Source organism: Schistocerca piceifrons, chromosome 4, assembly GCF_021461385.2.
Source record: "Schistocerca piceifrons isolate TAMUIC-IGC-003096 chromosome 4, iqSchPice1.1, whole genome shotgun sequence".
Taxonomy (NCBI): domain Eukaryota; kingdom Metazoa; phylum Arthropoda; class Insecta; order Orthoptera; family Acrididae; genus Schistocerca; species Schistocerca piceifrons.
In genome coordinates, this window is record NC_060141.1 from 279015245 (window position 1) to 279037484 (window position 22240).

At 40.2% G+C, this 22240-nt stretch overlaps 1 protein-coding gene across 3 annotated transcripts in view; it reads left to right on the top strand.

The window, feature by feature from the left end:
- Positions 1-22240, top strand: part of LOC124795136 (nephrin-like) — a 721452-nt gene that overhangs the window by 540237 nt on the left and 158975 nt on the right. For all 3 annotated transcript variants that reach the window (XM_047259013.1, XM_047259011.1, XM_047259014.1), the window contains exon 4: positions 4824-4937. In XM_047259013.1, coding sequence (XP_047114969.1) covers positions 4824-4937 — 114 coding nt within the window. The remainder of the gene's footprint in view (positions 1-4823; positions 4938-22240) is intronic.

The following is a 22240-nucleotide window of genomic DNA, read 5'->3' on the forward strand; positions in this document are numbered from 1 at the left end:
ACTATTTTAAGATCTATATAATGAGAGCTCCCAGCTTATCGCTACTGCTGCTTTATTGCAGGGGGCGTTCAATAAGTAACGCAAAACACGCTTTTATGAAAACAGGTTGCTTTTATTCAGAATTCCAGTACACGATATTACTCCCCACTCTTTCGGCTACAGAACTCTGTTTTCTTTTGTTTTTTTTGTTTTTTTCAAAATAATCTTCGTTCAATGCGACGGCCTTACGCCACCTTACTGGGAGGATCTTTAGGTCCGCATTGTTCCACTCTACTAGTCGACGCCGGAGCCAACGTCTTGTGGCGTGAATTACCTCCCCGTCATCCACGTACTGCTTACTGCGGAGAGCATCCTTCATTGAGGCGAACAGATGGAAGTGGAAGGTGCGAAGTCTAGGTTATAGGGTTGATGAGACAGAAGAGTCCAACGAAGTTTTGTGCCATTATCTCGGGTGCGCAGATTTGTGTGAAGTCTTTTGTTGGCAAGGAGAAGGAGAATTTCGTTTCCGTTTTTGTAGCGACGAACTCGCTGAAGTAGTTTTTTCAGTTTCCTGTGTATGTGTGTGTGTGTGTGTGTGTGTGTGTGTGTGTGTGTGTGTGTGTGTGTGTATGTGTGTGTCTGTGAGTGGGGGAGGGGGGGGGGGAGCACGAGGGAGATCTGACAGGTTTGCGCCACCTTGTTGCGATGGTTACAGAAGACTTGCGCAACAACTTACTGTGCTTTTATTCACTGTCAGATCTCCGTAAACATTCTGCAAGCGCCTATGAATATCTGCAATGCTCTCGTTTTCCGTCAAAAGAAACTCGTGACAGCTCTCTGCTTGTAACACACCTCCGCTACGTACGTCAGTTTGAAGATTAAGTATACTGTCGCCACCGATCGGAACTTCATGAAACTATAGGGGCTGCAGTGTGAATATTTCACGATGCCACGCAACACATTCTGCATTTTTTCCAACCGAAACTGGCCGAGTTAAAAGGTATTGCATTACGTATTGAACGAAACTTGTAGAATACCGAAGAAATTATGGAAAGAATAAATGTAAAAATCGGTAAAATTGTAAGGTGAATACGTACCAACATTACGAGTCACAGAAGTAAAAACATCTATATAACGTTAGCGGGAATGAACATTGCCCCCACCCTCAAGTAACTTGGTGTGACCCTAGACTGCCACCTTTCCAGGATCCCCCATCTCCAGACAGTCCAAGCCAAGGCTCGTACCCGCCTCTGTCTACTTAAACTCCTTTCTGGCCAAACGCGGGGTTTGGACCTCTCTGCTGTCCTCTGCACTTATCAATTCCTCATCCACCCCATCCTCTGCTATGCCTATCCCGCCGGGATTTCCGCCCCTCCCACCTACTATAAGTCCATCCAAATCCTGGAACGCCACGTGCTCCGCCTCGCCTATCGCATCCGCCTCCCATCCCCCACATGGATCCTTTACAACTTGATTCCCTTCCCGCCCCTTCTCCTTTTCCTCAAATGGATATGGATCTTTTGCATCTCCTGCAAGCTCGATTCTCCACTCCCACTTTTCTCTCCCATCCTTGCCCATCCCGGCCCATTACAGTGCTTGTATTCTTGCATCCTGCCTGCTCTCCATCTTCACAATCTCCATACCCTTGCTCAAGGTGACTTCTGCCAACTTCCCCTCCCCAATGATGTCCTTTTTCCCTCCATTTACCCCTCCTAACTAATCTAACCCCCCTCCCTCTGCCCCCTTTTCCTCCTGGGGTCATTCTCTTCCCCCCCACATTCCTTTATCCCCCCTCCTCTCTTCCTTGTTTCTCTCTTCCTACCTCCCCCTCCCCAGGCTTCCACCCCTCCATTCTCCCCTCCCCTCTCATTTTTCTCCCACTGGCTCCTTCCCCCCTTCCTTCGCCCCTTGCCTTTCCCCTACACCCAGTGGCAGCCTCCCCCTCCCCCCTTCATCGGTGTGTTGGTGTCTGTTTCGTCGATGATCGCCACCACAGTGGTTCTGTGTGCCAGTGTTTCTTCGCTTTGTGCAACAGTGTTTTCATCGGTGTCCTTCTACGTTTGGGTATCCAACTAGATATCTACGTTTATTTTTAATTGTTGACCTCCTTTGTCTACCCAGTGCCTTCAGTCGAGCGGCTTCTTATCTATGATGTTATGTTTATCATCATGTTTCACCATGCATTTTTTTCTGTTCTTTGTCTTCTACTATATCTAACATTGTACATATTGGGCAAAGAGCGGCGTATGTAGGCTGCTGCCGGCCCGCCTCGTATGAGGAATGAATTCACACTACAGGAAAAAAGAACATTATCCATAGCACAGAATCTGAGTAAATAGGTGAAGTAAGAAGAACAGCAACGAAGGGTAGTAGCAACGAGACATCATAAATAAGAATAATACAATACAACAAGTGAAATAATTGAGCACTTTAGATGCAGGAGTACACAAACAAGCTGAAATGGCAGGAACATCAGAAGTAGACTGAAATATCAGCAGAAAGCTATCTTTATCACATTAAACTCTACTGGTCTGAAATATTTCGAGGAAATTCAGAGAGGGTTTTGAAAGGCCGATATTCTGCCCATGGAGAAAAGTGCCTGAAACTTTTTATACAGTATTTTAAAATCTTTTAGACAGCAATACCACAAAAAGTCTTTAATTTTGAAGGGATTGTCTATCTATTAAAATCATAAATCTTAAGTCGCATAAGGTGAATATGATGTACACGACTTTCTTAAGTCGCAGATGGTGAATGTGATGTACACGACGCATATCGAGTACTTCAAAGATGTTTTGAGTGAAAGTTAATGAGACGACCGGTAGAAGTAAATGGCCAAAGGACTATCTCGTTAGCATGTTTCAGTGTTTTCTTTGTGTGATGGGGTTTAATTAACTCTTTCGAATTTCTACGATAGAACATTCCCAGGGTAGAAGTGTATAGTTTAACACGTTTTTCTGGTAGATGACTTGCTATATCGTCGGTATTAACCATTTGTACCGAAGCGTGGAATATCTTATGAGCTTAAGAGACATTTGAAAAACAAAATACAGTCCTGTATCCAAGCACATGCACTGACAGAATAGAATGAAGGTGGAGATTAGTGTTTAACGTCCCGTCGACCACGAGGCTATCAGAGGCAGCACAAGCTTGGAATAGAGAAGGATGTGGAAGGAAATCGGCGGTACCTTTTGAAAGGAACCATCCGGGCACTTGCCTGAAGCGATTCAGGGAAATCACGGAAAAGCTAAATCTGGATGGCCGGACGCGATTTGAAACGTCGTCCTCCCGAATGCAAGTCCAGCGTGCTAACCGTTGCGCCATCTCGCTCAGTACAGAATTGAATATTTCTGTCAGGAATGTCACAAACTGTGCTCTGCCATAAGAGCAAATAACTGATCCTTATTCCGCCATATAACAGTTGCACCGAGATCGTCATAAGCCAACTCTTGGATAGTTTCACATATGTTACATTATTTGGCTATATGCTCCTGGTTAAAAAGGAGGTGGAGGGGAGAGGGGGCGAAAACTGACGTTCTTAGTTTCGCCAATTGTGACATATTTTCACCTTGTGTTATGTGCTTGGAACGATTTATGTGACACTTTCGATCTTACCGTGTTTTACGAGAAACTTTCTGTCGGATTAATACTGTGCGCCGAGCTGGGTTTCGGACCTGGGACCTACCGGCTGAGCTACCCAGGTTCATCTGCGGAACTTGCATGAACAGCTCCTGTATTCGAGTCCCGGCAAGCAATTTTACTCTCCCAGATGGTTCACATCAACGTACACTTCGCTGCAGAGTGAAAAATCTTGTCCCGGAATTTTTCTCTAGTCTATGGCTAAGCCATGTCTCTGGAATATCATTTGATCCTGGAGCGCTAGTCGCGCAAGTTTCGCAGGAGAAATTCTGTGAAATTTGGAAGGTAGAAAATGAGCCACTGGCGGAAGTGAACTCTGAGAAAGGATCGTAAGTAGTGCTTCGATAGCTCAGTAGGTACAGCACTTGCCCAGAAGGGCGAAGGTCCCAGGTTTAGGTCCCAGCAGGGCACACAGTTTTAATCTGCCAGAAAGTGTCTTGTCAGCACAAACTTTGTTCTAGATGAAAAAATTCATTATGTGTCCTACATTACAAGCCCCCACAGGCCCTACCCCCACCTCACTCACCCCTCACCATGTAATATCGTTTTAAACTAAAGTCCACAGGCATTTATAGCACTTAAAGGATACATCTTTTACATACGTACGAAACTGCTACAATGAGACTTTTTTCAGTTGACACTGAATAGCCGTGAACCTGAAACCTCGTCGAATGCTCTTACAGATTTTATTTCCTTTTTCCCTGGCAATGCTTGTGTTCCGTGAATCTGCTAATAAAAACTCTGCTCGTCTGTTTAGTGCCGACTTAGCTACAGGCAGCAGAGTCAATACCACCTTCGTGACTCTACGTTCCAATGGAGTTCTTCTGCGTATCTTACTGGCTTAGCATTCCATGGAGAAGGAAAAAATTAAGGGAAGTCTAAGGCACATTGTAAGGATTGATTCCAGAATGGGTCTTGCAGTGCGCAATGGAGTGAGTGCATTCTTTTTAACCGGTACTCGAGTCCAGACGCTAGCATTTGTGTTATGGTAAGATTTTCTGGAGGTGTAGAAAACATAATCGTTTAAATAAAGGGTTCTGTGGATATTTTCCTTTTATACATTTCGTCCAAAACACCGACAACCATTTATCGCTTTCAACTAAGCAATAATACTGTGCTGAGTGTGTTGCGTTATTTCCTATGAATTATAGGTGACTTATATTTTCTTCAATTAGTATTCATTGTGTTCTTGTGTGTTGTTGCAGTACCACCTGAGAAGCTTGTTATCATGGAAGAGAGAGGTTCTAACATCCCTCACTACATCCTAGGGCCGTACAACGAGGGGTCCAGCGTGAACATCACGTGTATTGCCACCGGAGGTAAGTACCGTGTCAAAGTTTGTGCTTGATTCCGTAGTGATTGTGGTGTCACTCGCTTTCGGTTACAAATGTACTCGTTAGTGGATAATTTTATCTGCATACTCTCGCTGCCTTTTACTTTTTATGGACTCACATCTGTGCACTAACTTTCTTCATGGAAGTTTCTCAAAATTATCCTCACAGTTACAGTCTAATCAACATTTTCTTCGACGTTGACGCGACATACTTTACTTACTTTTGAGGGAAAAATGGTGTATAAACCTTTTTAAATGCTTCGAATAAAGAGACGGAATAGTTCGTTAGAAGCTTTACTTATGATTTACTCTCTACCCTCCATCGCTCCTTTAATGTACGAGTCAGTCTGTTTGGTCCCGGCAATTAGTCAGATACTAACAGAATATTAGAAAAAGTATGGCCTGTCCTGCTAGTTACCAGAGCATGTCAAAAAGCCTACTCATTTCGTAGACCTTTACTCCCATACTCCATTAATAGTGTCACGGAATGAAACATGTTTTACAGAATTTCTCATGAAGGATGTCCACAAAGAGCAGGTTTTGTTGGGTATGGTTTGGCAATTATGTTTTTGACGCAGCACCATATGCTCGAAAAAGCTGTTAGAAGTTTCATTTTCTGTTACTGTGATATTTTACTTTCTATGCAAGGAACAGGCTAAATGAAAATCAGTTCGGAAGTTTAAGGATCTTAAACAACTTAAGCGATTATAAAAAGAGAAAAAATAAACACCTAATTGTTCGATTGAATTTTCTCATTTTGCAGTCTGTCTAATAGTTAAAAACCATATATGGACATAGCCTGTGACACAGTGTAGTTTATGTTTTAAATATTTTAGCAATGACAAACCTTTTATAATGTGCTATTTTTATCCACTTAAATTATTGTGCCTGCGGTCAACATAAAATTTTTTACAACAAAAGATTTTAAGACCTGAAACCGGTTGTCTTAAATAAAGAAATATTTCACGCAATCTAGGCTACTGGACAGCTTTTAACACTTCCTTATTATTCAGGTTGAGTAGTGGATCCTGATCCATGTTTCTGTCATAAATTTAGAAGACTGTAAACGAGCTTTCAGCGTGCATACCAAATTGTGACAAGGCAGATATAGCTGGTATAGAGCCACGAAGCGCCAAGTTTAGAGAATCGTTTGAGCCTAGCAGTAATGGCTCAGAAAGAGATATTCGTTTTGTTAAAAGTATATTCAAGCAGAAAATGCTCTGGGATAGAGTAAATATATGCTTCCAGGTGTAAAACCTCTTTCTCTGGCGCCAAAGCGTGTGACGTTTGGAACTAATAGCGACGATGCACTGACATTGTGAACCTTTGAATAACGTAGCTCTGAAAGGCAGGTAATTAAGTCAGTGTGACCCACATTTAAAACTTGAGAAAAAGCTGCATCGCCGTTAACATGGTCGTGTAACAGTCCAGTAACGGCATCACAACAAAGGCCCTATGCTTGAAAAAAAAAAAAAAAAAAAAACCGAGGTTGAAGACTTTTTTTGTGTATCTGGTTGAGAGTATGCTGAATCCAGATTTTCAACCTCCAAAACCCTCTTTTTGTGGCCAAAAAATCAAGACATTTTCGCACTTTTTTCAGGTTTTCGTCTATTACTCGAAAACCATACATCCTAATGAAAATGTTACCCGTGCCACAACGAAAGAGCACTAAATTTTGCGTCGCATAATTTATTTAAACTTAAAAATTGGTGCAGCCGTTTGGCTGTAATCAATTGTCGAAGTTGGTTCAATTTTAACGATTTGTCTAAAAAGTCGGCTCTATCGCCTGTAACTCAAAAACGGTTACTCCAAATGAAAAATGTCAAGTTATCAAACTTGTAGAGCATGAAATTTTATGTTACAAAAGCTAGTACTTTTTCACTTTTAGGCACTACTAAGCGTTCATACACTCGAAAGCCAAAGTTATTCCTTTTGTTGTCCTTCTTTTAAGTCAAAGATAGTCAATGAAACGAAATTTCCACTTGGAAGACTGCTCTCTAATGAGAACATATGTATTCTCTACGTATATCGATCTAAATTTCTTCATTCATGTGCGTTTTTAATCGTTTTCATCGTTGTCTTAAATGGTAAGAGTGGGTTGCTAAAATGAAAAGCAAGTAAATGGTAACGGCCAATATATATTTACGTAATAGTAATATAAAATTTGTACAAACGATCAGTTAAAAGGGCATCAACATTAAAAAACAATTTAAATATCAGAGATTCACATTTTATTAAATTTCAGTTCCATCGAGGTCGTTTGCGAGACTGCGGCAGGTCCCGATCCAGCATTCGCTCTTGAGGATCCATAGCGGCACCTTCAACAACTTCTTTCTCCTGGAACGTACCTTCTATCTCTTCCTCATCCTTGTCGATTCCAGTTTCTGGAGCGTTCTCGCAAGATAAGACACGTCGAGGAGCAAGTCAGTCCAGATTTGCGACATCCACATACTGTTGTGCATCCTGTTTTGAACGCGTATGAAATCATTTTCACTAGCTTGTGTGGTGCCTCATCTTTCGTTATTGTCACGGGAAACAAATCTGTTAAGTTCTTCTTCCAGCCCCAGTGGCATGGATCAGTTTTCTGACGCAGCCAAGAATGCACTTGGTGGTGGGATAGCAATGGGTGCCACCTTGCTGCTTCGGATGATGGCGGTAGTCTTTCATGTTTGAAAGATTTTCTCGGGGCAGACTTTACGATAAGCTCGTACCTGATCTCATCCAAAGACGAGCAGTTGGAATTCCCATGCAGTGCTAACATCGGCTGTTTCCCTGCCTGTGCTATTGAGAGACTGAGGTTTCAACAAATTCAGCAGCTTCCACTTTGAGGTGTGGCTGTTGGTCCGTAAGGTTTATTAATTTTCTTTTTCCTTGGCCAAGAAAAGAGGACGTGGTATCACATCCAGTGAAGGTATGGTTGAAAAGGACATACGCAGAATCGAAATTGAATGAACTGCTGGGGTACCACAGTCCCGCTGATTTCCCTCTTCCCGGTTTATGGAAGTACAGGTTGTTGTAGTAGTTTCCTCGACCCGTTAGGTGAATAGCCTCACCTATATCCTCGCTTACGATTGCCACACTGCCAGACTCAGCAACTTGGAAATAACTGTTTCCATAATTAATGAATCGACATCTTCTTTTGCTGTAGCACTTGAATATGTCCATCCTCAAATTTTCTCAAGAGCGTGAGAATCAAGTGGTTCTTGCTGCACTCATTTACGAGAAACTTTCCCTTTGCGATTGCTGCATTGGAATCTTCATCGAAAATGATGTGTGACGAATAATGTAGTGTCTTTAAACAACGAGATCATTCAGGCTTTGGTCTCCTTTGAGAAGCATCACTTCGGTAGGTAAAAATTCAAAAGTGGAACGTCTTCTTTCCCAACCAATGTACTTGTCAGACACCATAAATGTGTATGGGCAGATTGCCATGATTTCTTCCATGACAAGTATTCAACCCGTCAGTCGTGAAAAAGTTGAAATCGGCTTTATCAGAGATGAGCCGAATGAATCTTTCACTAGTTATGTTGGGATGCTCAGGTTGTACAGCCGAAGACGTCTCCAACAGAGAAGCTTCCATACACGGAGCTGCGATCCCATTTGCAGTAAGAGCGTCAACAATAAGTCTTGATCCGAATCTTTTGTACATGAATGTACCGAGCCCAATCGATAGTGAAGAGAGAGGTGACCGTGCCCCTACTGCAGGATGGAAGATTGGTGAACAGAACAAAGGGAAAAAAGAAGGAAAGACAGATAGCCGTTCCATCCGAATGTTTATTGCTTCTCGTCAGCGATAAACGTAGATTTAGGGAAGCAATGGTCTTAGCCAAGCGGACTGGAGTCTCAGATCCTAATGGCTTAGACGGTACAGATCCCGAATATTAAAATCAACGTGGAACTCCGCAACAGGTGTGACATCTCCTTAGTTCGCAGCCGTACACTGCACGAGTTTGTTATTTCAGCTAATTTTCACTTTATATTAGACGACAAAAGTGAATGAGAGATCTTGATTAGGCACGGAGCAAAATGAATTCTACCGAAGTGAGTTCTGCTCTGTTGTAACCGACCAACATGTATGCTTAGGTCTGGTGAAACGACATGGCTTTTACAGTCAGCCTCGGCCGTTCAGAATTGAGTGTACTCTTAACATCGACCGTTACGTCAAATGCGACGAAATTAAAAAATAGTCTAATAATAATCCGTCTCGAATGGAAGAAGACATTAAAGACAGTCACTAATGACGGAAGAACATGCTCGGATTGGTTGTTAAATCCCGAAAAACATAAAACATATGAAAAGAAGCCATATTTCAGTTTTTAAATGAAGTATAAAATTGAAATACTAAAAAAAAAGGTCACTCCTCGTCGAAATGTCGGCAACGTTGGATATAGTGTTTTCGATACCGCGTTTCTGGATACTTGTGAGTGAATTACTGATTTGCGTAAATGGAGCGTTATTTAAGGATCGGTGTATGTTCTCTTAAACAGCTTAATCTTCTGCTGTTAATACTTTTGTATTACGGTAACAACTAAGATTTTCCGTTTATAATGGCCTTGAGTTGATAAAAAAGTTATAGTCTGACATCAAGAAGTATAACCAGACGTGGTTTATTTCAAAAGAAGTGTTAGAACTAGAAACTGAGGTACATTTGAGTCCGAACAACAAGTTTACTCTCGCAGATGCGTCATCTTCCACGAAGTTTCTTTCATACGATAGCGATGAAAGCACTTCAAGACGATATTTCAAGATAATCCGTTCGGCATCTATTATGATGCGTGTGACCGTTGGCGTTTAAAATTATTTGAATTCGGTGACTAGCAATGTCACTGCGTTCTTTCCATTCGTGTATACGCTGGCATGAAGTATTAAACCTGCTGCGACCTCTGGATGAGGACTGCGCCATTAACATTAACTGATAGAAGAACACAATACGAATATGTAGCTCTCTGTGGCAACATTATCAAGACGTAAATCTGAAAGTGGCCATTGTACTCGATACAGCTCACAACAGCTTTATTTGCAACATTCTACGCTATAAGACAGCAGCAGCATCCCTACCACAGCCTGTAAGGTTTCGTATCCTTCTTACGTAACCGCAGCTCACAAATATTTAGTATAATTCATATGGTCAGGAAGGTTCAAATGGCTCTGAGCACTATGGGACTCAAATGCTGAGGTCATTAGTCCCCTAGAACTTAGAACTAGTTAAACCTAACTAACCTAAGGACATCACAAACATCCATGCCCGAGGCAGGATTCGAACCTGCGACCGTAGCGGTCTTGCGGTTCCAGACTGCAGCGCCTTTAACCGCACGGCCACTTCGGCCGGCTGGTCAGGAAGAATATGGTGCTGAAATGAAGTACTGTTCTTTTCAGACACAGTTATTGCAAATCCAATACTTGAATTCCCAGACTTAGTATACAGATAAAAAAAAACTAAATAAAACAGACAGTGACAGATGATGCTGATGGCTGGCAAAGTTATTAAAGTGGGAGGGGGTCATACTAGAATGATGCCTCCATCAAGGTAACAGCAACAACGCTTTCTGATTATATGTGAGGAATAGACCGAGATTGTGAATCGCTAGTTGAACGTCAGTATGACAGGTTGGTTGAAACGCAGGGCTTCAGGTCAGATGTACTCGCTGCAATGAGACTGAGACCTCGGACAAAGATTGCTGATACTCCCAGGCTGCCGCTATGCTCATCACTGGACTGCCCAATGGGTGATGTGGAGATCGGCCGTAGGTAACGAACTACAAAGACCACGGCCGGCGTGCTCTCGCGCCGAGATGTGCAGAGAATCACAGCTGGCGGGCCGAAAAATACCAAGACTGTGAAACGTCCCCTTTCAACAATTATACATGACTGTGCTTAAACTGACACACAGTATTTTGTTAGCGCAACGCAATCTGACTTTCAAAATTCCCTACAAAAGAATGGCCCTGACTAACATTAAACTATACCTTTCACAAATCACTTACCTCACAAAAATCTTCACTGCTCAAGCTACTGCAATACAGCGAGCGCCACTACTGCCAGCTAAATAAAAGGTTCAAACTATGGAAGGCACTAACTACTGATAGGGATAGTTAGCAAATGAAAGATATTAATAGAGAACAAACAATGTATTTACCTTGATATCATCATATATAAATATAGCAGTTCATGACAAATTACAAAACTCCGCCATCTCTCTCCCCACATCCACCACTGCTGGCGGCTCACCTCCAACTGCACAACGCTACGCGCTGTTCACAGCCAGCTGGCTAACACTAAAATGGCGAGTATTACAACAATGCAAAGCAGCCACAGACTGCACACAGCACAGCCAGTGATTTTCATACAGAGGTGGCGTTACCAATAAAAAAACCTAAACAGCCTATTTACATAGCCCCCATGCTCCCCACAAAAAATTTTACAAATTGTATTGGGCAGTGGCCAATACAGATTTGAAAAAATTTTTTCATAATTACAATAACAAAGAAATCAAATGCACACACTTATTGATACAATGTTGGTGAAAAGCTAAAATTTTCTCACAGTCCATAAAGACAGTCCTCATCATTCGTCACAGTAAAATTGCAGTGTTTTTCTCAAAGTCTGAGCAGTAAAGGAAAATGCACACAGAAGTAGTGGATTTCCATGCAATCTTGAAGAAGTAGTGTTGTCCTTCCAACGGAACGACAGTGCTGACTCTTGACATGCATACAGGTAATGGGCCACAACAGAGCAAACCCACAGCAGAGTCAGTCGAAATTTTGAAGAGTATTGGTAGGTAGGTCATCACAGAGCAGACCCACTGTAGTCCTGGTAGAGATTACGGTATTGGTGGGCCACCAGAGGTGCAGACCCACTGCAGTCCTTGTAGAAATAATGGTATTGATGGATCATCAAAGATGTAGACCCACTGTAGTCCTTGTAGAGATAATGGTACTGGTGGGTCATCAAAGATGCAGACCCACTGTAGTCCTTGTAGAGATAGCCAGCAGCCATCTGTTGTGACTGTGCAGGTGCACAATCACCATTGAAGAGTCTTGCGGATAATATAGCAAATCCATAAACCACCACTTGTGCACTCACAAAGTTTTTGAAATTGTCCTTAGAACCAGCAATGCGTTATCCAGTTCCTTGCTGAGTTATTAACACACGTGCAAACACTAACAGTCCCTACTTCTCACATATTGTCCATATACTATGACCAACAGAAATGTGTGCAGTGAAATGTAACTAACAAGTTAATAATATCATGAACTGGTGACAATTACAATTTAATAACATAAGAATACAATTACAAAGGTACAAATACATCATTAAAGAACAAAATAGTACAGATAACATTTGTAGTAATATGGGCTTTACAAAAGAATCGAAATAACATATACATCAGTGTTACAGGAATTATGACATGAGAACATACATAAAAGATCAGAGTAACTTTCGAAACATCAACTTCACACATGAGCATTAAACAGAACAGAATTAATAATATCTAACATCTTTACAAAGTAAATAACATATTATTAATGCCAATTATATTCGAGGATAACAGTATTCCTCATCATAGTGAATGTAGCTTAATATGAAAAGAAGAAAAAAATTCTATGAAATTACACAGAGACAGGAAGAAAACTAATACACAAGGGTACACAAACACATAGTGGGATAACACCAGTAGGAAAGGACAGGGTTCGTTTTCAGTGTAACATGTGGTACTGCAGTCCAACCCAAAACTTCATATATCTTTCCTCTTATTTCATCCTTTGTTTCCACCAAAAAAAAATTCTATCTAAGCATGCTTTCTGTATTTATATGTTCACACATTTCTTACCTCAACATTTATTTCCAAGAAAATCCTACCTAAACCTGTTTTCTGTACTTTTTTCGTATAACTTCTCAATGCATTTCTTCCAATTCATCGAAACTCATTCTCTTAGAGGCTACCCCCTCTTAAGCTAACTTAAATCTACTGAGCTCAGATGCTAAACTAAGGAACGAGGCAATGCAGCAGCATAAAATAAGTAACACAAACAACAATGACCAAAAAAATGGAAAATTGCAAAGCAAGCTACAGTAAATCACCGAGCAATGCAACATTACAACTAATATGAGCCAATGTGCAGCAACAAGAAAAATAAATGAGTAGTAAAATTGGCTTAGCAGAGTAACACAAAGTCAAATTCAGTAACACTACGCCTGGCAAACAGCAGTAACTTATACCTAAACATGACATAGCTCAAGCAGAAAAAATATTACAGTAAAAACAACAATGCAGATAAGGGAAATGTATATTCACATCTTAATATCTATGTAATTAAAGTGGTGCACCACAACAACTGATTGTAAAAAGAAATATTACCATGTATTGAAAAGAAAATTATGTGTTACTGTTACTAGTTCCTTCTTATTGTTCTTTCCTTTCCAAGTGCTCCTTTTTTAAAGAATGTGGATCATAAAATAATTATTTAATAGATCTGTTGACAGAAAGTGTACACATTAGCAAATGCATTTCATTTTATAAAAGCAATGCTGCAACACAGCTGGAAACCAGATATCAAATGAAATAAGCAACTATGAATAGCAAAGCATAAAAATATCATTCAGTAGTCATGTGACATTTCATAAGTTAGTAGAAATTCTCTCAACTCTCATAGAAAGACGCTTGTCATAATCAGGTGTGCAGATGTAAAAATATTTCTTGTCATTTTGTTAGGCATTTCAGTAAATATCATAAATTACGAGCTCCACAGTATGCTTTCAACAAGGAAATGTCAGTAGCACGGACAATGGCGTCCCCTTTTTTTTCCCTACCTGTGCCGCTGAAAGGCTAATGGCTTTTTTTTTTTTTTTTTCGGGCGGCTGTCGCCCAGGTGGGTGCCCGCGACGCATTATGTGCAGGTGGTCACTTAACTTTCTTACGGAAATATTTACGACAGCAGTTTCCGCTACAGTGACAGTCTCACATAAAAATATTTCACAGGTCAAGAATTAGCGTTGCAAATCTGTAGAAACAAAATCCTATAAATATAAGTGTCCAAAAAAATTTTCGCTGGCATTGTGATACATTCATGCATTTACACACATTTCATAACTCTTAAAGTACGATTCTTGGTTTCCAACATCCTGTTTCACAAGTCAAGAGTCCATACCCACTATTCATTACTCCTTACCTTATTACACATATACGTATCCATCGACACTCGTCAATATCTCGTCATTATAAATATGAAGCATAATCAAATAACTCATATAGCCTCAGCTTATTAATCATAAACATACCTCAGCAGCATAATACACATCGTCGTCGTAAAAATAACGTCATAACACCTCAGTCAAATCTCAAAATCGTCGTAGCTTCCTCCAATAATTAAAAAAATTCTCTGCTCATGTCAAAAGTGTCATCTGCCTCAAACGTACTTTAAAAATCATCAATCCATACCAAATACATCATTCAAAGCTCTCATAGTATCACAATGGTTCCGAAAAAATATGAAGAGTTCACACAGTACAGACAAAATACAATTTCGTAAGTGTGAAGTTATCCAACGGTGTAATTACGTAAACATGTGTCACTGACGTAGTAAAAAACATGTTTATCTCTCAGTTAAATGATCAGATAGCTGTGTAATTTGTGTGTTAGAGAAATATGGTACCGATGTGTAAAGTTGTATAAGCAAATACCATATTAGCTAGGGTTCCTTGTGGTTGCCACACACATGGTACACAAAGTAAGCATGTACCCCCCTGAGGATAAATGTAATTATACTCCCAGGTGTTACAAATTACAGCAATGGAATGAAATGTATCACGGAAATTTTCTTTGTAATTAGAAAAATCTTTAAAAATAAGTGTTTTAAGTATAAGATTAATCACTCAAATGCGTGTACTGTAGCGCTAAACTGTGCATCTTGTTGCAACATAATCTCTGTGGAAGTGTCGTAGTTATCGTCCTCCGAAAGCTAAGTTCTGCAGAAGTCAATGTACTTACCACATGATAAACAAAAGTGAAATGCTTTGCGTATAGATATCGTAGTTATTATGCTTATTGGCGTGATGAAGAAAGTACTGTACAGTAACGTATTGCTATGCCACGAAAAAGGCTGTCTCATTGTTGCTATACCACAAAAGTTACTATTAAAACATGTTTTTCTTCCTAGAAGAATTCAGAAAACTGTGCAGATATAAAACAGATACACTGCAAAAGCAACATTGTAAATTGTCACTCATTAGCAGCGTCGTGATAACATCGTGTAGCTGTCACATAAACTAACCACTGTGTCCTCTGGTATCTCACAGAAAGTACTTTAAACCCAGGCTGTATTTTCAAGTAAACCAAAATGTTGCATTAAAATCTCATTAGCAGTACCAGTATGTGTCCTAAGTATGTAAGCCTGATAGTCGTTACGTAATCGTGCAACTAACAAGCAAGAATGTACAACTAACAACACTGTGTCGTCTGTTCATTATAACAATGCATTCGTAATTTCTGTTTAAATAAGTTCTCTTGGTTCTTGACTGGATATTTCACTTCAAACATTGTTACATGTTAACAGATTCTAAATCTGACAAAGCATACTAGAAATGTGAAGTGAAAAGTTTTATGGCAAAGACAAAGTTAAAAAGCAGATTATCTTTCAATAAACGGTTTTACATGTGAAATGTGGTGTAAACCTTTACTCTTCCTAGTACGCAGAGTTTCAACTTCAACGCAATTATCATGTGGTATACGTCGGATTCTGTAAGGTCCATTGTAAACTAGAAAGAATTTGTGACTCAAGTGTTTCTTCTTATGTGACAATGAATGAGCTTTAATGAGAACCTTCTGACCAATATACAATTTCTTTGCATTTGCTTTACCGTGTAGTTTTCTCCTTTTGTCTGCTGCAGATTTTATATTTTTAAGAGCCAAATCAATTATGTCTTTGTGTCGAAGTTTACGTGTATTTGGGAAAGGTACAAGCTCTCTGATTCTGTTCGGTGGTTCTTCATTCTTTAGTACAAGAGTAGGTGGTAAAGCAGTAGAATCATGAGGCATTTCATTCAGCACATTTTGAAATAAGTGTAAATATCTGTCCCAATGCTGATGCTTTCTGTGACAATAAAGTCTGCAAAGCTTATTGATTTCTTTCATAATCCGTTCAGACGGGTTACAATGTGGTGAGTACAATGAAATAAAAACAGGTTTGATTTTATGGTTGCGAAGCATGCGTGACCAAACAGCAGATCTGAATTGCGGTCCGTTATCTGAAATGACTTTACTAACGTGTCCAACTTCACGTAAGAAATTTTTAACAAAGGCGTTGGATACAGACCGTCCAGTGGCTTTACGTAACGGTGTGAAAGAAACAAATTTTGAAGTAAGTTCAACAGCGACTAGAACGTACGAAAATCCATTAGATGTTCTGACAAGCGGTCCCAAGAGATCAACAGCAGCAAATTCTTTTAATTTAGAAGGAATGATAGGAAACAGCGGAGCACTATGGGAGATAGTAGATGGTTTCGCCTTTTGACAAAGATTACAAATAGACAAGACTCTTCGAATTCTCTTTTCCATATTGTTAAAATAACAAGTCGTTCGAAGAATATGATAACATTTTCGTGGGCCAAAATGTGTGTAGCTGAAATGAATGTACCAAATGAGCTTATTAACAAAATCGTCTGGAATGCAAAGTACCCTTAGCTTGTCATCAACAGTGCAGCGTTTGAAGAGTATGTTGTTTCTAACCAGGTAATAATGCCAAATCTGAGTGTGTGTCTTTTCATGCCATTTACTTTTGATGTCTTTCCAAATCGGATCTTTATCTTGTTCATGAGCAATGTCTTTTAAAGATGTGGTGATGAAGTTTTCAAAGGCGACTTTCTGAATGTAAAGAATACTGAAATTTTTCTCGAGGTTGCCTTCTGTGGTACTTTTCTCAAGCCCAGCCGGTGCGCGTGACAGTGTGTCCGCAACAATGTTCTCCTTGCCGGGAATGTAGACTATTGTGAAGCGGAATTCTTGCAGAAACAATGCCCAACGTTTTAACCTGTCATGATTTAATTTTGAAGACATAAGAAATTGTAATGCACGATGATCACTGTATACTTTTACGTGCTTACCAGAAAGAAAGAAACGGAATTTGTTAAAGGCCCAAACGATAGCTAAAGCTGCTAATTCAGTAACGGAATAATTTTTTTCAGATTTTGTTAGCACTCGGCTAGCAAAAGCAATGGTTTTCTGAACGGTAGTGTCATTTTCTATGGCTTCTTGAAATAAATGGGCACCAAGACCGACTTTAGAAGAATCCGTGCTAAGACAGAATTCTTGTGACAGATCTGGATGAGCTAGTATTGGCGCGTTAAGTAGCGATTCTTTCAAAGAATTGAATTCCAACTGTGCTTGTTCGTCCCAGTTCCAAATAGTATTTTTTCCAGTGAGAGAACAAAGTTTTGGTGTAACAAGAATTTGCATATTCAGAAAACGACGGTAAAAATTTACGAGACCTAGAAAACTGCGGACTTGTCTTTTTGTAGATGGAACTGGAATGGCTCTGATTGCTTCTAACTTTTCAGGATCCGGCTGAATGCCTTCAGAAGAAATAATATGTCCCAAAAACCTCACCTTTGACCTACCGAATTCAGACTTTTCCAAGTTAACTGTAATTCCAGATTCTGCAAAAATATGTAACGCGCTGTTGAGGATGCGATTGTGTTGTTCCCATGAGGCTTCTGCTATCAGAATATCGTCTACATATAAGGCGATGTGACGTTTTAAGAATTCAGGTAATATGGAATTTAGCCCGCGAATGAATGCTGCTGAAGAAATGTTCAAACCAAAAGGAAGTTTTCGAAACTGGTAACAAACGCCGAAACAAAGGAAAGCTGTGTATTTTCTACATTCTGGATGAAGTTCGATCTGATAAAAGCTGGATCTGAGATCAATGGAAGACAACACTTTTACACCATTAAAATTTTGAAGAAGTTCTTCCATCGTCTGCGGCCTGTCTGTTTCAGGAATAATGATATTATTGATTTGTCTCGAATCTAAGACAAGCCTGATCGATCCATTTTTCTTCTCATCAACATGTAACGGATTGTTGTATGAGCTTACTGCAGGCTCAATAATGCCCTCGTCAAGCATAGATTGTATTTCTGTTCTAACACGGTCCCTATAATGCGCCGGAATTACGTATAGTCTAACACAACATTTAGTATGCTCACGAACACGAAATTGGTATTGAAATCCCTTGATTGTTCCTGTTTTGTGAGTAAAAACTGTGAAATGTGCTTGTAAAATCTCAAAAAGGTCTTGCCTATCATTGTCATTACAATTCTCAATTGTTTGAATTTTATTCTGAATTAACTCATTAGTATCAAATGCGCCGTCGATATCACCCCTGTCAGTACTTGCAGAGTGATTGTTAGTGTCAAGTTCCGTCGAAGATTCCGAACTGTTGTCTAACAGGAGGTAAAGCCGATTAATTTCTTCGTCATGGTTTGAGAGCCAATCTTCAAATTTCAAAGCTACTGACTTACCTTCTTTTTCTAAAGTTATTTCAGCATCATGAAAGTTTAAGATTGCTTTGTATTCATTCAAAAAGTCTACTCCCAGTATAATTTCCGTCGACAATAATGGAACAATAAGAAAGTTCATAGAGAAGCTGTGGCTTTGACAAAAGAATTCTAAGTTGGTTTGTTGGCGTACATCTACACTTTTTCCAAAGATTGCACCTTGTAATTTAATCTTACGTAACGGAAGTGTGGGGCAATCGTTCGATTTGTTGTATTTGCTAAAGGCTGTTTCACTGATTACTGAAATGGGACTGCCAGAGTCAAGTACTGCCGTAAATTTTACGTCATTTACTGTAATGTGAATCACAGGATATGCAATGTTGTTATGTTTTACGTCGTGTTCTTGGAGTAAGATGTCCCTAATGTCTTCCATTTTTACGTAATTACTAGCTACGGCAGCTGCGTCGTTAGTTTCATACGTGCGTTTTGTGGCTGCCAGCGGTATGAGTCATTGCCTATTGTCTCTTTGTTGGCGCGCGTCGTTATTGGGATTTGGAGACCTAACTTCTACAAATTCACCGTGACGAGAGGGCCCTGCCCTGTTTAAATCCCACCAGTTCTGATTCAATTCAGGTCTGTCGTTACTATCACATCGTCTGTCGTCATGTTGGTAGTTCCTGCAGTTTCTTTCTTGTCGGTTAAGTGGTGGAGAATTTCTCCCTGAATCGTAACTGTGCGCTGGACCGTTGCGTCTGAAGTTATTCTGTCTCCTGTAGTAATAATTATTTTGGTTCCCATATTGTCTGTTTCTCTGATTGTCTCTGTAATAGTCATTACCGCGGAGAGGTGATCTAACCCTGTAATTATTACTACTCTGCCAACGGTTGTCATACGGGTGGTGTCTGTTTTGGTCACGATTTACGTTATAAGAATAGCCTTGTCGTGTATTATTTCTGTCATCGCGGAATTGTGACAGATGTGACCTGTAATTGTTGTGCTCCTGTTCCCGCGTTCCCCGATTGTCAGTGTCAATTTCCAGTTCTTGTAACAGTCCCTGAAAAGCCTCAATGTCTTCTTTGCAACGTCCTGCTAAAATAATATGTCGTAAATGTTCAGGTAATTTGATTAAGCAAATGCGGATGAGTTCTGAGGGGCTGTATGGGTTTGACAGGTACTGATTCTTGTGCAACATGTCTTCAAAATATTTCACAAGACTGGAGAATTCAGATTGTTCGAAATGTTTCATCATTATGATGCCATGTTTTACTCGGTCTTGTGTGGCTTGAGACCAATATGCTGAGAGGAAGGCATGGTAAAATTCTCCTTCACTGTGGCAATCGTGAATGACCGATCGCATTCTTACAGCTGGTTCATTCTCTAAATAGCCACACATGAATTCTAATCTGTGTTCTAACGACCAGTTGGGAGGAAAACAATGAGAGAATTGATGGAGCCATGCTTGTGGATGAATGTCATTGCCAGAATTCTTAAAGGTTTTGAATTTACGTGTAGTAATGAACAGCTTATAGTCAAAATCATCATGTCGGCAAGTCGCATGTCGGTCATTGTTACGTCGTTTCGGCGGTTCCATCTCAAAATTCGGCGTACCTTGCCAACTTCTTTCACAATTTCCGAAGTGCCCTGTGTTGTTATTTTGTGTCTGTTCCGTATTTCTATGTCCCTCTTCCCGTATTGGGGCACGAGTGTCCTCTGAAACACGCAATTCTTGTACTACTTGTGCCAACTGATCTTGCACTTCCCGGATTTCTCTTTTGTACTGTGTATTGATTTGATTTTGATTTTGTTTGAATTTTCTAATTTGTTCATACTCTTCAGTGTCCGTGAAGGCTACAGGTGTTGTGTCATTCAGATCATCATCTACCTTTGTAGATAAATTAGTGAACTGAACCGAAAGTTCGGCTACTTTCTCCGATAGTGTACTTATTTCCTCAGTGTGTTTTTCTGAACCAAGTTTCAGAGTATCTACTGTGTCCTTTAAGTTTTCCTGAGTTTTTGTAAGTTGCGTAACCGAATCGATAGATGCAACTGAGTCAAATTTTGCTTGCAAGGTCTCATGATTTTCATGAACAATAGTTTGCAGTTTTTTTATGGCTGCTTCGTGATTCTGTAATGCATTTTCATGCCGCGAAAAAATAGGTTGAAAATGCTCACAAATTTGTGTTTTTACGTCATTACAGACTTTTTGACATTTCGATTCAATGTTATGTAACTCAGTAGTTAAATCTTCACGTGTTTGTTCAAGAGTTTGTTCCAATGAGTCTAACTTTTTAAGATTTTGTTCCATTGTGTCTAACTTTTGAAGCTTTTGCTGTGTTTGTCCCATTTGTTGTATTAATTGTAATAACAATGCATTGGTGTCTGAAACATGTTCCTCAGTGCTTTTCGGCAGTGAATTTGCACCGGAAACATTCACATTTTGACAAGCAGAAAATGTGTCTTGACTTATTTGAGAAAACGGTGAGGATCCAAAACCTGAATCTACAGTATTTGCGAGATCGTGTCGTGTCATTTCGGCTTCCTGAGGCGAGCTATTGCCGACCGATCGATCGATAATGCTTCCCTCTTCACTAATTGTTTCACTGTCCACGCCATTGTTTGACGCCCGCTCCATTTCCCTGTGCACAGTTACCTAATTACTACTTTGAACCTCAGTTAATTCATTACTTGGTGGCGCTAACACACTGCTTTCGTTTTCACTGTCATTTCTCAGTTTACATTGGAGCCTAGTGTTACGTTTTTCACACGCCATTATTGTCACAGTATTTCACACGACAACACAGAAAAACACAATTTGAAGAGCTAAAATAAGAGAACACATTACCATAACACTGAAAATAATATCTAGTTAATTGCAAGCGTAGCTGCGAAATACTTGGTGCAAATCTATATGCATGCCACAACTGTTTTACTGTACAACAATGAAAGGCTACAACTACAAAGGAGATTCTCTCTACAATTACGCGCTAGCAATAAACAAAAGCTACTCTAAATACACAAACCACAAGAAAAAATCAGAAGATTCCAGTGAGGTGTCCTAGGCTAAGGGTCGACATATGAAACGTCCCCTTTCAACAATTATACATGACTGTGCTTAAACTGACACACAATATTTTGTTAGCGCAACGCAATCTGACTTTCAAAATTCCCTACAAAAGAATGGCCCTGACTAACATTAAACTATACCTTTCACAAATCACTTACTTCACAAAAATCTTAACTGCTCAAGCTACTGCAATACAGCGGGCGCCACTACTGCCAGCTAAATAAAAGATTCAAACTATGGAAGGCACTAACTACTGATAGGGATAGTTAGCAAATGAAAGATATTAATAGAGAACAAACAATGTATTTACCTTGATATCATCATATATAAATATAGCAGTTCATGACAAATTACAAAACTCCGCCATCTCTCTCCCCACATCCACCACTGCTGGCGGCTCACCTCCAACTGCGCAACGCTACGCGCTGTTCACAGCCAGCTGCCTAACAGTACAATGGCGAGTATTACAACAATGCAAAGCAGCCACAGACTGCACACAGCACGGCCAGTGATTTTCATACAGAGGTGGCGTTACCAATAAAAAAACCTAAACAGCCTACTTACAACTGTCCTCTCCGGTGGCTCTCCGCCGACTTTTCGTGCGGACAGGGTACCTCGGCCGAACTGCCTAGACTGCCTTTACGATGGACATGCACCAAATGCCTCCAAAAACTCTCCACTCTTCCCACCTCGACACGAAATCCTTGTGGAGTCCCCTAAAACTGTCCCCTCCA